Below are 16,977 nucleotides of genomic sequence, written 5' to 3' on the forward strand. Positions count from 1 at the left end.
AAAATGGGGGAGGAGATAGGGAGTGGGGAGAGGTCAGGCAAGGCCTCACTGACAAGAGTGATATCTGAGTGAAAGAATGAACAATGTCTACATCAGGAAGACTATCCCAGGCAGAGGGGGCAGTGAAAGGACAAAGGCTCTGAGGCAGAAGATTAGGGAAACCGCACAGAGGCCGAGCGCCTGGAGCACAATGAGTGAGGCAGAGAAGTAGCGGGGCCTGCACGCCAGGGTGAGGGCTTGGGCCTTTCTTTATTCGGAAGATAATAAAGCCACTGGAAGATTCTGAACAGAGCAGGGAGCTGATGGAGCTTCTATTTTTAAAGTCTCACTGGTTGCTGTGTTGAGAACAGGTTAACAGACACAGACGGAAGCAGAAAGGTGAGTGAGAGGCTGTTGCGGTAATCCAGGCCAGAGAGGGAGGGGGCCTGAACCAGGCTGCCAGAGGAGGGGAAAGAGAGGAGCGTTTGGATTCTGGGTATTTTCTGAACGTAGAAAAATATATTTTGCTGGAGGGTTCACTGAATGGTATGAGAGAAAGTGCAAGGTCAAGTGTGACTTCAAGGTTTTTGACCCGAGTAACTGAGAAGATTAAGCCTAGGGGATAAAATTGGGGATTCTGTTTTGGACATGTTAGTTTTGAGATGCTTACCACCCGGATGGACTTGTTGCATGACCAGTTAGATAACCAAGTCTAGAGTTTAGGGAAGAGGTCCAGGCTGCAGATAGAAATTTGGGAATCTCAGCAGCAGACGGTTCAAACCACAAGACGGATAGAAGCTTACCAAGCTTAAAGGCTGAGTGTGGATATAGAAGGAAAGACATCCAAGAAGCTGACTGCGGATCCCTGGACCCTCCACATTCAGAGATGGGGAGATGGAGGAGAGGCCCACGAGCGGGGAGAAAGCCCAAGAGAGGGCGTTCAAGGAAGCCAAGTGAATGTGTTTCAAGAAGGGACCAACTGTGCCAAATGCTGCTGACAGGTCTAGAAAAGGTGTTTTGCAACCACTTTTTTTCCCCTTAAACTACATAATAAACATGAACATCTCAGCAAGTAAATTAGTATAAATTTTTAATAGATGCAGGGTTTTTTTTTTTGCCATTATAAACAATGCAGGAACTTTATGGCTGTCTCTTTAAGCACATCCCGTATAATATTCTTAGGATAAACTCCTCCCTATGAAATTGCTTGATCAAAAGTGTACATGACTTTAAGGCTTTTGCATGTTGTCGAGGCTTTTACTCAAAGACCAACAGAACAACAAAGTACCCAATTGCTTACACCTGGAACGGTGGGTATTCTAATTAACGTCTCTTTTGTGTGCCAATTTTATAGATGGAAATTGAACTTACATTTGACTACTAAGGAATATGAACATATTTTTTATCTTCAATGGCAATCTGCATTTTTTGGAGAATCTCCCATTGACGTTCTGAGTCCCTTTTCCTATTGGGGCATGCGTATGTCTTTTTCTGATTAATCCTTATGCAAGGGGTTCATGTCCACTAAGGATATTAACCCATTTTTCTGCCATAAATGTCAAGTTTGTTATATGACTTTTAATTTTATTTCTGGCATTTGATGTCATATTAAATTTTTACGTAGTTAAATCATCAGTGCTTTCATTTATGACTTTTACCTTTATGAAATTTAGAAATTCCTTCTCTCCTAAGATGACAGAATTTAATATGTGAAATTCCTTGCTAGTAACTTGTTAGTGAAGCTATTTATCTTTTGCCTTAGGAAAAACTGTTCTCCAAAAAGTTTTCTTGCTTCCTTCTGCCTCCTGATAGTATTTTTAAAAATACCTTATTATATTCCATTTCCACAAAAGTCCTATTAAAGTCATAACATCTAAAAAATAGAATCCAACCATGTTAGGGGCAAATGGAGAAAAAAGTAAGCCTCACTTTGGGGAGAGGAAGAATATAAGTTAAAAGGTATTTTGTGCATCACAGTTATATTTTTAAAATGATAATATATTCCACCTTGCATAAAAATTCTCTTGTGGAAGAGAATTCAACAACACATTTCTTCTCCACCATGAGTCTTCACTGACGACAGGGCCTGATTAAGCAGCCCCTATTTGTGACGCCTCTTTGTACACATGACTTACTAGGAAAATACTGTTGGCAGTGTAGCACAGGTTTAGTAAAGGCCAGAGTGAGGCCTTTACCGAAGCCCAGCTCTGCCATTTACTACCTGCCGGACCTTACAAGTTACCTGACAAGGCTGTGCCTCTGTTTTCTCCTCCGTAAAACAGAGGTACTAGCAGACCAACCTCACTGAGTCGAGGCAAGGATTAAATGATCTAATGCGTGTAAAACACTCAGCACAGTGCCTGGCATACAGTAAAGCACAATAAATATTAGCTTCTATTATCACCTTAGCTTCATTTACATTTACTTTTAAATTCTGTAAAGGTTGCATTACCTCTTTTGCTAGTTTCTGTCCTTGTTCCACACATATAGGTTTTTCCTTCATATCATTCAGTCTTGCTAAAGTTTTGGGGTCATCTCGCAGATCAATCTAGTTAAGAAAGGTTAATAATGTCCCATAATATTATCAGTCTTTAAAGATAAAGCATGTAATCCCATTTATCCCCACGTATCAAAAAAGGATTACAAAAGAACCTAATCTTTAAAACCAACTAATAAAGTAATTGCTTTCTTTGACACTACTTTTTCCAAAAATGTGACAGAATTTATTATAACAACGGAGATTCAACATATTATTATCTCATCTGCGAAACCTTAGGGCCATTTGTCTGAGAGCAACACCACAAGGCAGGCCACAGAGGTTATTCTTAAATGGGTAAAATCAAAGCAGACGTACCTGAGTTCCTATTAATAAAAAGGGTACATTTGGTGCGTATTCCTTAAGTTCTGGTACCCACTCCTCTTTCACATTTTGAAATGAGGCTGGATTTACCACAGAGAAGCAGATAAGGAAGACATCAGTCATTGGATAAGATAAAGGCCTCAGACGATCATAGTCTTCCTAAGGGAGAAAGAAAAACCTCATTATTTCCATTTCTAGAGTTTACTAACAAATATGTACATTAGATTAGATGGTCAAAGGAGCAAAGTCAGGACTAGTCCACAAATGGAATGTATGACATACTACCAAAAAACAACATAATTCCATTTGTCTTTGCTCTTCTACTCTAATTGGAAGCTCTGAACACCACTGGGGTAAAATATGACAGTATCATTAACGTCTACAATGAAACTCTGAGAAAATACATTGTGATGACGAGAGCTGTCACTGGAAGCATTTTTAACTGAAAAGTTTGCACACAGAATTGATTGTAGCTAGATGTTTAAGTATAGTCATTTATAATAATATTATCTGAATGTTCACTATGTTATTAAACATACGATCCATATGCTCTCTCATGTATTACTTATTTAATCCTTGTAACAACTATATGACATAAGAACCATTATCTCTATGTTGCATTTGTCTAAACTGAGGCAACAGTAATTAACTAACTTGTGTAAGGAAGTATACAGCAAGTAAAGGAGATGGGATTCAAACTCCGGCAGTTTTACTTCAGAACCTATGCCTTAACCACTATACATCTTCACTGAGACCTTAAATCTTTGCTTTCCCTGTTTATATAGTTTTCTTAATTGTGTGTGTGTGTGTGTGTGTGTGTGTGTGTGTGTGTGTGTGTGCATATGCATGTTTGTGTAAAAATTTAAAGATAGAAACATACTGAGTAAATTCACGAAATCCCCCTTCCTCTCCAATTTCCATTCCTTTCCTGAAATGTAGATTTTTCGTATGTATCTTTCCAGTGATTTTCTGTGCATGTATATGCCTACAACTGTACATATTTAAACATCTGTACACAGATGAAAACCGTGCAACCCATGTTGTTCTGCACCTTTCAGTACGTCTTGGACATGGTTCCAGACCGGAATATGTTAGACTGCTATATTATTTTTTTTTTAATTGAAGTATAGTTGATTTACAATGTTGTGTTAGTTTCAGGTGTACAGCAAAGTGATTCAATTATATATATATGTATGTGTGTGTACATATATATATATATATATATATGTACACACACACGATATCTATTTTTTTTCAGGTTCTTTTCCCTTATAGGTTATTATAAAATATGCCTTCCATATTTAAACTGCTGCTTCACATTTTATAGAAGGGCTGTTTTAGCATCTCTCCATCACAAAAGGCAGTGAAGATCCTGTTTCATTTAGATTATTTCCTATGACACAAAATTCTACTTGCTTACATTTTTGTGAGTGAACAGTCAGGATTCCATTTTTGTCAGGGCTAGCCTCTCATCTGGTTTCAAGGAAAGTTTATTTTTGGCCTAAGCCACCACCCCTCTTAAATGACCTGCTTCACTACTAGAACTGCATGAATGTGGAATTAAAGGCATATTAAAAACATCTTCCACTCAGAGTTTCAGGTAGTATTTCTCTCATGGGACAATTTTCCTTTCATGTCATCTTCTGACGTTTTTCTTACTACAATGTTACACTCAAACTCATATTATCTCAAACTCCTGACTTTGGAGCTAACCCTCCTGTTTTTCTGTGATGCTTTTGAAGGGCACACCTGCAGTTTGGAGCCAAGGGCACTGAAAGATTTCTCAAGTGTTGGCTCAGGACAAGATGGGAAATGCCATCCCCAATCTTCTTTAGCATTTATTTTTAAAAGTGGAGGCCTCTAATTGGATTCGAATAAAGCAGTGCTCTGGTGTTAAGAAATGATTAATGAAGAGATCACGCAAAATGGGTATGAAACATGCTGGCACCCCAGTCAGTTACAAAAGGACTATTATCAAAAGTATAACATGTTTAAAAAATCAGTTTGAGTGTTAAATAGTACAATTTGGTGAATTAAGTATACTTCTTGTACTCTACCTCCTATTTCAAACTGCATGTCGAGAAGAAGAATTAAAGGGACAGTATTTGATCTTAGCATTCCCCCTGGCAGCTACCTAGCAGTTTGTTCCTGAGCAGACTTGCACACGGCACGCTCAGGGAACGGGGGGCTCTTGCTACACATCTCTCCTCATCCATATTTCGAGATCCAGTTTTCACAGAATTAGAAATGAGGATACTATCTCATAGGATTATGAGGAATAAATGAGATATTGCAACTAAAGCACTCAGCAGAGTGCCAAGCACATAAAAGAACTCTTTCAACTCTTTAACATCAATTCTTCACCCCACGGGAAACTGGTTCTCCTATTCTCTGCCAATCCACGCAGGGTCCCATCAGTGGCACATGAGCCCTGGCTCTGCAGCGTTCTCTCTCCAACCACAGGGAAGAAACTCCTTTAGTGAGAAATAAAATTTTCTACTCTGGCATCAAAACACACAAATCAAACTGAGGTCTCTTGAGGACAGTATAATTTTCAGATTAATAAAAGAGGATGATATATTATTACTGTACTAATTAGTCATTTGGGGGATTCAAGAGCCTGAAGACTATTTAAAATGTAATAAAAAAAAGAATTACACATTTTTTAAGAAAATCAAATTAGATTTTTTTAATGAAAATTTTACCTCATCAGGGAAATAGAAAGGGCACTCTTTCTCTGGGAGGGTATTACAAGAAATAAAAAGCAAGTGAATGCAAAGTTCTCTAGAAATGCTTAATATTCAAATATTCATCCAAACATTTTATAGAACATAAGTCTATCGTACAGATTCCTTTCATAACCACAGTGCATACTGATTTTCCTCGAGAGACATGTGGGCACAAAGGAATGGAACTAGACTAATCACTTCTAGATTTGTTAAACTGTAGATTTTTGTTGGAATAGTTAAAATGTGAAGAATTGGGGTTAAAAAAAAAAAGACAAGTGTGTTTAGAACTCCTTGGCAAGAAACGTTACTTCTTAAATCTGAACCATCTAAAATGAACTCCTTCTGCCTGTAATCTCCAGCTAAATAATTGGCAGTGATTATCAGAATGAGACCTTGCTGCTTCCATCCAGCCTGAGTAATTAGAAGTCTAATAATAGATAGCAAATTAAAAAAATAAATGATCCCCTGTGCGTACTGTACCCTGCATCATATACAACTGTTTATATCTACTGTGCAATATCTTGAGTGAACTTAATGTGAAATTTTAGATTTGGGGATAAATAAATTGAGGCATGCAATTCTTTCCTCCCCAGCTATATATTTAAAATTTGACAACACAAAGAAAGTTAAATGCGGAACTGCTCTTTCTTTTAAAAGAATTCCTCAAAGCCAATTCTCTAGTGTCCTCCTAATTAAGAAATCAATTACATTTTAGTCCAAAAAAATTTTTTTAAAGGTAGATATCTAAACATTTCAGCCTGGTAACCGAAATGTTCTCAAGTGTATTAAAGACAACGGGCTTACATCAAAAACAATGGTGAATTTGGTCAACAGGATTGTTGAACTGCTTAGTAAAAGCTTTAGCTTCTTATCAATTGGCTAAGTACCAGCGGGATCCAGTTTTTTACAATGTATTCTGGTAGCTTAGTGATTAGGCTCTCCATTCTCATCACGAGTGCCTGATCTGTGAGGATGACAAGCTTCATCCTTCAACAATATCACACGCTGACAATCTGACAAGAGTCCACAGACAATAAGAGACCAACGAAATGTGCTCTGAGAGGAAACAAAACACCTTCAGGTGCAACAGAGAACTGTGGCAAATGGCCATCAGTCAGGAGACCCTTTTTATGCCCAGCTCAGTCAGTAGCCCAGAAGCGTGCCCATTTCTGTACCACCTTTGTTCCCTTGGCGTGGACCTGGGTGCTCCCTCCCACTTTAGTGACCTGTTTAAAATACATGTTTTTGTACCACAATGTTCATTGCAGCTCTATTTACAATAGCCAAGACATGGAAGCAACCTAAGTGTCCATCGACAGATGAATGGATAAAGAAGATGTGGCACATATATACAGTGGAATATTACTCAGCCGTAAAAAGAAACAAAATTGAGCTATTTGTATTGAGATGGATGGACCTAGAGTCTGTCATACAGAGTGAAGTAAGTCAGAAAGAGAAAAACAAATACCGTATGCTAACACATATATATGGAATCTAAAAAAAAAAAAATTGTCGTGAAGAACCTAAGGGCAAGACGGGAATAAAGACGCAGAGACGCAGACCTACTAGAGAATGGACTTGAGGAAACGGGGAGGGGGAAGGATAAGCTGGGACAAAGTGAGAGAGTGGTAGTGTATATATGGACATATATACACTACCAAATGTAAAATAGATAGCTAGTGGGAAGCAGTCGCATAGCACAGGGAGATCAGCTCGGTGCTCTGTGACCACCTAGAGGGGTGGGAGGGAGGGAGACGCAAGAGGGAAGAGATATGGGGATATATGTGTATGTATAACTGATTCACTCTGTTGTAAAGCAGAAACTAACACGCCATTGTAAAGCAATTATACTCCAATAAAAATTTTAAAAAAAATACATGTTTTTAGAATGTGTACACCTATTTAAAATACTTATCCAAAATATGTACTTTAAGCAAAATCACTCAAGTTGGGTGGTATAGGCCTTGCCATGCTTTTTGTGGTATTCTATCACACAACTGGTCACTGAAAATCAATTAGCAAAGATGTTTTGAGATCATACTGCATGGAAGATGTTCTAAGGACACGTACACACAAATAAAAAAATATAATCGTCCCCTCGTCCCCTTTGGAGCTTACAGTTTAGTTGGGAATTCAAGACATGTACATAGAAAAAGGCAGTAGATACAACAATGGGAGAGTGTAAATTGGAGCAGGTGAATATATAAATGCTTAATCAAAGAAACATTAATAAGCACCTACTGAGACAGGTTGGGGCCTGGGAACCTTTGCTACAGTGCTGCAATGCTTGTGCCTGAATAAACCTCTCCTGGAGCAACAAGATACAAAGAAACTATATGAGACTAAAAATAACTGTGTGCATCGCAGTTGGGGCAAATTCTGGACCCAAAAGAGATCAATACAAAGAGACCAAAAAACCCAACTGCCACTTTTGAAGAGCCTGGAGCAAAAACAGAGTGTCAGGAGGAAAAGCAGGGTACTGTGTATGCCCCCTGCACACACCACCACCTAAGCCGCCCCTCCAGCCCAACCCCTGGACACACCCCTACCCTCACCCCATGTAAGGAACAAGCTCGCCCCTGCTCAGCGAGTGAGCAAGCAAGGAAACCTGTTGTTTGTTCTCCCTCCCTCCCCCCTGCTGCAGCAGGGGCCCCAGTAAAGCCTTGCCTGAATCTCTTGTCTGGCCTCTAGTCAATTTCTATTGACTGGGGAAGGCCAAGAACCCTGGTTGGTATCACTGCTATGTGCCCAGAATGTGCATCCATCAGGGAAATGAAGGAAGGCCAAGGTTTAGTTCCTTTCTGACTCGTAAAACAATTTAAACATCTGCAAAGCTCTCGTAAGATACCTGTATGTTAAAAATACGGCAACGAACACGAATGAGCAATAATACCCATGGTGTGCCCGTGCACCTCACTAGAACTTTGTAGACCTCAAAGTCACAGCCTAGAACAGAAGAAGAAACTGCGGTGCTGATGAGAGAACATGCTTAAAGTTGGCACTGAGGAGGGAGAATTGATAAGTTGGAAGAGACAAAAACATTTATAACGGTTTCTGCTCATAGGGAGTTCACGGCAAGGGAGACAAATGTATGCAGACATTGTATTACAAGTCAGAATGTGGTGAAAACCAAGGGTAGTAATTAGGGGACTCTAAAAAAAGACTTTTAGAAGAGGTGGCATTTGGGTTGGGTCTTACAGAACGGAGAGGATTGGAACATATATGACCTACTAGCATGTGGCCTTGGCAAGTCACTTATTTCTTAGAGCCTTTGTTTATCAGTCTGTAAAATGGGAGATGATCAACAAGTGCTTTGAAGACTATAAGTGCTATAAGAATATATTACACCTCCGAATAATCCAGGACGTTACTTTGATTCAGAAAACAGTCATTAGCAAAACTTGTAAGAATTTCTCCTCTGTAACAACCTAGAAAAAGTGGGACCACAACTGAATAATTCTTTAACAGACAAGCCCCAGACTTCTAAAGTCTAAAACAGCTTCTGACTACTTGCAGATATATAAAATGTAAGGCAACTAAGTAAGAATGTCCCTGACAACTGGTGGCTTGTGGTAAATGAAGGAGTAGTAATCTCCATCTGAAACATCTGTTTCTGGTGAGAAGCCTAAAATAGGCATCAGGCATGGCTCTTGAATCACTCTACCCCCTAAAAGGTGCTATACTAAAGCGAAGAGGGCACATGGACTGAAGCTACCTTCTGAAGATGAAGTGTTTTGTCAGAAATCTTATCAATTATCAACATTTCTTTAATAATTCTTGGTAACAGTAGTCTATGAAACCTCATTTTTTTGTGTTGTCCTTTTGTCACTTTCAAGTTCATTTTGTATTTAACTTTGTGAAATATCACCTTTCACCCCCTTAAAAATAACTTTTCCAAGGAAGCTGGGTTGAGTTCTTTTGTGGAATATTTTGGTAAGTTTGGTTCAAAATGCATCGATGATGAGTTTATTGAATTTACCTACCACTCTCCTGCTACAGGTGGACTAAAGAAAATTTGGGGAGGAGAATTTTTTTAAGTGCTGGAAATTCCTAAGAGATCATTGTTTTTCAAAAACTTTAAAAATATTTGACTTTTTTTCCTTCCTTTTTTAAAAATCCCTGTTCAGTTGTGAGATGGTATTTACTTATCGTGAGCCTGATTAGCTCTTGGTAAAAGAATTCTTGAAACTGAAGGTTCAGCTTCTAACTTTAAGCAACTGTCATCTTCATATATTTTGATTAGAATAAGTCAGTCTCCCAGTTAATTAATTAATTATTTAGCAGCTAGTGGACCAGATCTTTGGCTTCTTTTCCATTATTATCTTCCTTTTGGCTGCCTGACTTATTATAACTCCTGTTTAGGTTAGCTGGAGAAAAAAAAAGAGAGAGAGAGAAAGGTTGAAATGTGCGGTAGCAGAAAGACGACCAGCTGGAGAACTGGTTCTGCCATTATCTAACCGTGTCTCGTGAACCTGCACTTCCTCATCTCTAAAAGGAGAGGACTGAACTAGATCGCCACGTCACATGGTTAAAAACGCTCAAACTAACACTTTTTACCCTTGTGAGCAGCCCTAGTAACAGATTTAATGTGGGTGGAGGTTTAAACTACTGCATAAAAATTGAGTTTTAGGATACTGTTTTATCTAAGCTGACCCCCCAAGGCAGAGGATCAACACTCAACTAAATATGGCCCTTCGGCAAGCTTCATTTCCCCATCTGTGAGGGGAGAATAAATATAGCATACACATGTTAAGATAAATGAGAGAGCTGGTCAAGTGTTTTGAGCTCTTCAACAGACAAGCCTGACTTTCCAAAAAAAGACAAACCACAGCTTCAGAGACAGTGCAATTTCTTTTGTGCATGGTGAGATGACTTCCTTCATTGTAAAGGATTTAAGAGCTGCAATTCTACATTGTCTGGAGCTATAATTGCAAGTCTCTTTCACTAAAACAGAGGTCAGCTGGCCTAAGGCATGCAGAAGGAAGGTCAATGTCAGGCCACACTTCTGTGCAGTGTACTCCTTTCCTAACTTTTTTTGGCACAAATTTCATGTTGATGGAATAGTCATGCATTCTTTCATTTCAATAAACATAAACCCACTAGGTGCTGAACACTGTGTACTCCAGTGAGAAACAGACGTGGACCCTGCCCTCGTGGAATTCACAGTACAACAGAGGAGAGGCAAGTGCCTCCCCACTGGGGCAGGACTACTCTAGGTCCAGGGGACACTGTGGAAGTGCGGGAGGTATTTTTGATCGTCAACACGAATGGGGGAACTCTACCAGCATTTAGGGGTGTGAGCCAGGGTGCTACCTGACCTGTGTAGTGAAAAACAGTCCTGGGTCCTGCATGATTGATGAGTGTACCTCTAGGCACTGAATGACTATGAAAAAACTTTTAATAATTACCTGAATCTAGGATCTATCTCTGTTGCATATTAGTAGAAAGGTAGATTTATTTGATGTTGTTCTAACATTACAGGAGTTGCTTACCAATGCAGGAAATTGCACACCACTGGCAATGTTGCTCTTAGTACCCTAATTGTCACTAAAACACAAACCCGTTAGTCAACTTTTAGAGCTATTGCATTCATGGTTGTTCACCTGACTACTTCATTATGATTTCTGAGTACTCAGCCCTGGGAACTTAGGAATTTAATACTGAAATAATTTTTTTTTTTTTTTTTTTTTTTGCGGTACGCGGGCCTCTCACTGTTGTGGCCTCTCCCATTGCGGAGCACAGGCTCCGGATGCGCAGGCTCAGCGGCCATGGCTCACGGGCCCAGCCGCTCCGCGGCATGTGGGATCTTCCCGGACCGGGGCGCGAACCCGTGTCCCCTGCTTCGGCAGGCGGACTCTCAACCACTGCGCCACCAGGGAAGCCCTGAAATAAATATGTTGATTATGAATTACTTTCCTTTTATTTTTCCTTCCTATTACTGCCAGGATGTTAGAAATTATATATACAGAAAGGTTACATTAGCTATAGACTTCATTTGAAGATAAGTATAGGAGAAACATAAAAATTGTTATCAAAGGGGGGATGGATCTAATATACTAGAGGCACTGAGTCAGGTATTTAACAAATTGGGACAAAAATGATTATAAATGCGAACTGGGATAGGTGCTGTGAAGGAAAACAGCCAGGAGACAGAGAATAACCAGGACGAGCAGCTTCAGTCTGGGTGGTCTGGAAAGACCTCTCGGAGGGAGCGACGTCTACCTGAGATGTGAGGGATGCTTTGAGAAGCCAGATATAGGACACTAGGGGCAAAAGGCCCAAGGCAGAAAAGCCCTGACAGATGCCTCCAGGGAGCCTTCTGGAATAATCCAGGGTTCAGCTTGTGCAGCTGGATGGATAATGTCTTTTACAGGGATGAGGAAGACGGAAGGTGGAGAAACACATTAGGGAGAAAACTCAAGAGGCCAATTTTGGGCATGTGAAGCTCAAGATGTTGACAGTGGGAAACGAGTATCTGGAAGAGCTCTCTGCCTCTGAGTTCCAGACCCAGCTCTAGATGCCTCCTTTTTGGCTGAACCAGAATTATCTCAGATTCAACATTTCTAAACTAAAGTCATTTCTTCCCCCTCAAATCTGCAAGTCCTGTTGAGTTCACCATCTCACGAAAAGACATCACCATCAGAATGGTGATCAAACTCCATAACCATCAGGATCAACCATAACCCTGGGGGTCCATCAGGATCAAACCATCAGGATCAAACCATAACCCTGGGGGTCCTCAGTATCAACCCCAAACACAAAGTCGGTCAACCACTTGCCCAGCCAGTCTGTTCTTCCCTCTCCACACTCCTCACCTGGGCAGCTCCTACTCATCTTTCAAGCTTTGGTCTAAAAATCTCTTGGTCCAACAAACCTTCTCCAAACCCCCAATTCAGATCAAGGTCCCTCTCTCTGTAACGCCTTCTCCTGTCATCCCGTTTCTTACATTGTAATACAACTACCTCTTTTCTTATCTGTATCCTCCACAGGACTCCGTGAGGGCAGAGGACTACTCTTCAAAGTCTGGTTTATAGTAGCTGCTTATTAAATTCTTGCTGAATGAATGAGGGTAGCGTGTGGGAGATGAAGTCAGAAGAACAAACTGCAGCCAGATCACGGTGGCCTGCACCTCCTTTATCGGCTGCAGAGCTGGAGATGATGGATAGAGCCTCTGAATCCTCCACTAACAGGTGAATTTCTCAGGTTGCAGTTACCGCTTTCAGCCAAGATTCCAACTGCCTCCTAAGATCAGGGCCCTTTCTCTGTCCAACCCACCTTCCTGAATAATAAGGTGAGCTCTAAGGTGCAGAGCCTCAGACGGAGCAGTTCTTCCAGCATTTTAGTTCCTGCTACTGTTTTTCACCACCACGTTTTTGCCATTGTCTTGACATTTGTTTTATCTAGGATGGAGGATATCATTGACTGTCTAGCCGGCATCCTTCTCCTACTTGTTCTTTCTTTCCAAAACTGATTTAGGTCAAGACCCACCACTCCTCTATTCAGACACATGCCCCTGGGAACCCTGACCCCATATCTAGCTTAAAGAATTCCTGGTTGGATTTAAGCCAATCATGGAGTTTCATTCCCTACCCCCTGGCCAAAGTCACTGGTTCCTAGGTGGGCACATGATCCAAGTAGTCCAATCAGAATGAAGTGGTCCCTGGATTATCCAAGGGGCTCACTCTCTGCCCCCGGCCAAAGCACAGGCATACCTCATTTTATTGCACTTCAGTTCATTGCACTTTGCAGATTGCATTTTTTACAAACTGAAGGTATGTCGCAACCCTGCAGCGAGCAAGTCTATCAGTGCCATTTTTCCAACAGCATTTGCTCACCTCATGTCTATGTGTCACACTTTGGTAGTTCTCGCAATATTTCAGGCCTTTTTAAAAAATCATTATTATATTTGTTATGGTGATCTATGATCAGTGATCTTTTTTTTAAAGATTTTTTTTTTTTTTGATGTGGACCATTTTTAAAGTCTTTATTGAATTTGTTGCAATATTGTTTCTGTTTTCGGTTTTTTGGCTGTGAGGCATGTGGGATCCTACCTCCCCCACCAGGGACTGAACCCACACCCGCTGCATTGGAAGGTGAAGTCTTAACCACTGGACTGCCAGGGAAGTCCCTGATCAGTGATCTTTGACGTTACTACTATGAACTCACTGAAGGCTCAGGTGATGGTTAGCATTTTTAAGCAATAGTTTTTAATTAAGGTATGCACTTTTTCTTTAGACATGATGCTTTTGCACACTTAATAGACTACTGTATAAACATAACTTTCACATGCACTAGGAAAGCAAAAAATTCATATGCTCACTTTATTGCGATATTCACTGTATTGCATGGTCTGACCTTGCAGTACCTCTGAGGTGTGCCTGATATTGGTTCCTGGGTGAGCACAAGATCTAAGTAGTGGAATCAGCATGAAGTAGTCCCTAGATGACTGAAGGCAGCTCTTTCCTCACCCCTTCTTCTCCTTCTGCTGCTCCTCCTCTCTGTCTCCCTCTCTCTCCCTCCACCCCTCACTCAGTATGGAAGGATCTGCTACTCACTGGCCCCATCTCTGCAGCTCATGGAGACTATTCAGGGATCCCCACTACACTGGCTGGTGCTGTGGTCCCTGTATCACAGGGGAGCGGATGCTGCCCAGGGCCAGCTATTTGGAGGCAGGCATATGTAAGTACCAGGTCTGACACTTCCAGGGGAAGAGCTCTCTTACCCTTTTTTTTTTTCTTTTGCGGTACGCGGGCCTCTCACTGTTGTGGCCTCTCCCGTTGTGGAGCACAGGCTCCGGACGCGCAGGCTCAGTGGCCATGGCTCACGGGCCCAGCTGCTCCGTGGCATGTGGGATCTTCCCGGACCGGGGCACGAACCCGTGTCCCCTGCATTGGCAGGCGGACTCTCAACCACTGCGCCACCAGGGAAGCCCCCTCTTACCTTTTTAATGCTTGAGCTACAGAGGACTGTTGGGCACTGTGGATTCAGGGCACCTGGGCTGCCCATGTGGCGAGGGCACCAACATAGAACTAGGAGTTACAGATGGGCCAAATGCAGAGGAAACACCATTTTCCTCCACTGTGGACTAACACCTACCTTCTTCGCCTCTGAGGCTGAGGAAGAGGCTTACGATGACTGATAGGTGCAGGCAGATAGATAGAACAGGCAGTCAAGCGGCGAGAGAAGCCTCAGGAACTACCCTCTGATTAAGCCTGAAATGCTGGTTTTCTCCATGCCCACCCGAGACAGCCACACTGCATGGAGGAGTTTACCATGACTAGCAAACCCATTTGGAATCTGAGGTCTTAGACCACACTCCTTGGCCAAAGACATGGGACAGGCAGACGAGGGAGGGAGGCTTCTGGGCAGGTAGGCAAAATCAGGATGGCCTAATGCGGTTCACAAATACATTTGCACAGAACAGACCCTTTAGAAAGTATACACAATTTCTGTTGGGGTGATGAAAATGTTCTGGAACTCGACAGAGGTGGAGGTTATGCAACATTGTGAAGGTACTAAATGCCACTGAACTGTACACTTAAAAATGATTAATTTTATGTTGTGTGAATTTCACCTTAATTTAAGGAAAATACACATAGGTCCACAAGTATGCAAAGTTGGGTCCTCACGGGCCTACACACATGCGTGTGCGCGCACACACACACACACACACACACACACACAGATTTCTTTGAAATTCAGAGAGATGCCTGCACGTGGCAGAAATACCCTTTCCCTGCAGGGAGTCCCTGGCAGAAATACCCAAGCCATCCACTCCTCAGGACCTGCCTTCATCACCGTGACATGCTTCCACGTTGTGGAGCACAGCTTACCCTCCTTCAGGCATGTCTCATAACCCCTACTCTGCCTCTTCTGCATCACCCACTTCATCTTCTCCCCTCCAGCTCTGGCCTTCTTGTGCTACAGGAGGCTCCCAGCAGAGCTCTCTTCCAGGCTTATTAACGAGTCACCGCATTGTGTTACTCTAGCCTTATTTTGCTTCACAGCACAGAGCGCCTTGCTCCTGCTTTCACACTAGCCCTACTATCCCACCAAACCCTCACCATCAGCCTATGAGATAGGGCAGCTCCCACTTTACTGATGAGGAAACTGAGGCTCAGAGAAACTCGTCCAACCTGTCCAAAGTTACAGGACAGTTGGGCAGAAATGAGGCAGGAAGGCAGCAGTTCTCCAATCAACTAGTTTAGGACCCTCCTGGCCCCTTTGTTCTAAGCAAGCAGTAGGTCACAGGTTTTAGACACAGACCTTTTAAATCTTTGAATCATAGTTTTATGTGGCTCCAGGCAAGTTACTTACCGTTTCCATTTCCTTCATCCATAAAATGGACTAAACTGCTGGAAGATTAAATGAGCTAGCGTGGAGCCTGTGTGGCGGCTGCGAGTTTATCACCACGCCCAGTAGTATTCCTTAAGCTCTTCAGTTTCGGCAGATTTGGCAGAGGGGAATCAATCGGTGGAAAAGGAGGATTGAGGGTAAAAGCAACTTTGTGAAGAACACACTGAGAAATGTGGCTGCTTACTAAGTGCATATGTTTACGTGGCAGGCAGGAACTGAAGTCAGGAATTTTATTAAAACAACTGAAGAGAGCTAAACTAATATACCCCAAATGTATTTTTTTAAAACAACGGTAAACGAGACCTGAGAACTGAAAAAGAATCATGATGCACGTGGACTCTGATGGCCACCCAGCCCTTGCCGCCAGGCCCTCTCTGCCCTGTGCTGCAAACAGCACGGACAGTTTTCAGCTGCTGCCTGTAAAAGGTTCACTGGACCCATGTTTGTACGAGTATCCTCGTGCTCCCAGAAGCTCAGCCAATCCAGGAGCTGGACTTCCCACCACAGAGAAGCTGGCTAGGAAGATGTGACATTGACCAAAACAAACTGAGAGCCCGTGAAACAAAATCAAAAAGCAACACTATGGGCAGACGAGGAAACAACAAAGCTTTGCAAGAAAAACCCCGGTCATTCCAGGGGTTTCAAATGTCCATTCTCTTCTGCGTATCCTCATAAAACCCTTGGAGACAGTGTTGGGACAGCAGCTGTCACCCCCCCTCTGGGGTGGAGGGCAGCAGCTGAGGCCAGGGTGAAGTCGGTGAAGTGCAGGCGAAACTGTGGCTGCAGCAGTTGGGCGGGTCAGGGTGGAGGTGGAGGCAGTTTTCAACCATAGCAGGTGTGGACCGTAGAGCCCGGTCAAGCTGCACGGGAACCTGCGAGTTTCCAGCTCTCAGCCCGGCCCGGCGTAACCCACTAAGCTGAGTCCTTTCCAAGCCCACACATCAACCCCTTTAGGGAGTCTGCTGCTTCCTGGAGAATCAAACAGCACACATCTCCCTTCAGAGAGCCACTAGCTTAGTTAAGCAACCTAGTAAGACCCTGGCAGCAGGGGAA

At 42.3% G+C, this 16,977-nt stretch overlaps 1 protein-coding gene across 1 annotated transcript in view; it reads right to left on the reverse strand.

Annotated features, from left to right (window-relative positions):
- RHOQ (ras homolog family member Q) overlaps positions 1-16,977 on the reverse strand; it is a 37,991-nt gene that overhangs the window by 3,191 nt on the left and 17,823 nt on the right. Inside the window, exons 3-4 of the mRNA XM_060026687.1 lie at positions 2,834-2,998; positions 2,432-2,527 (exon numbers count right to left, since the gene is read on the reverse strand). Of these exons, the coding sequence (XP_059882670.1) occupies positions 2,432-2,527; positions 2,834-2,998 (261 nt within the window). The remainder of the gene's footprint in view (positions 1-2,431; positions 2,528-2,833; positions 2,999-16,977) is intronic.

Source organism: Delphinus delphis, chromosome 12 (genome assembly GCF_949987515.2).
Source record: "Delphinus delphis chromosome 12, mDelDel1.2, whole genome shotgun sequence".
NCBI lineage: Eukaryota > Metazoa > Chordata > Mammalia > Artiodactyla > Delphinidae > Delphinus > Delphinus delphis.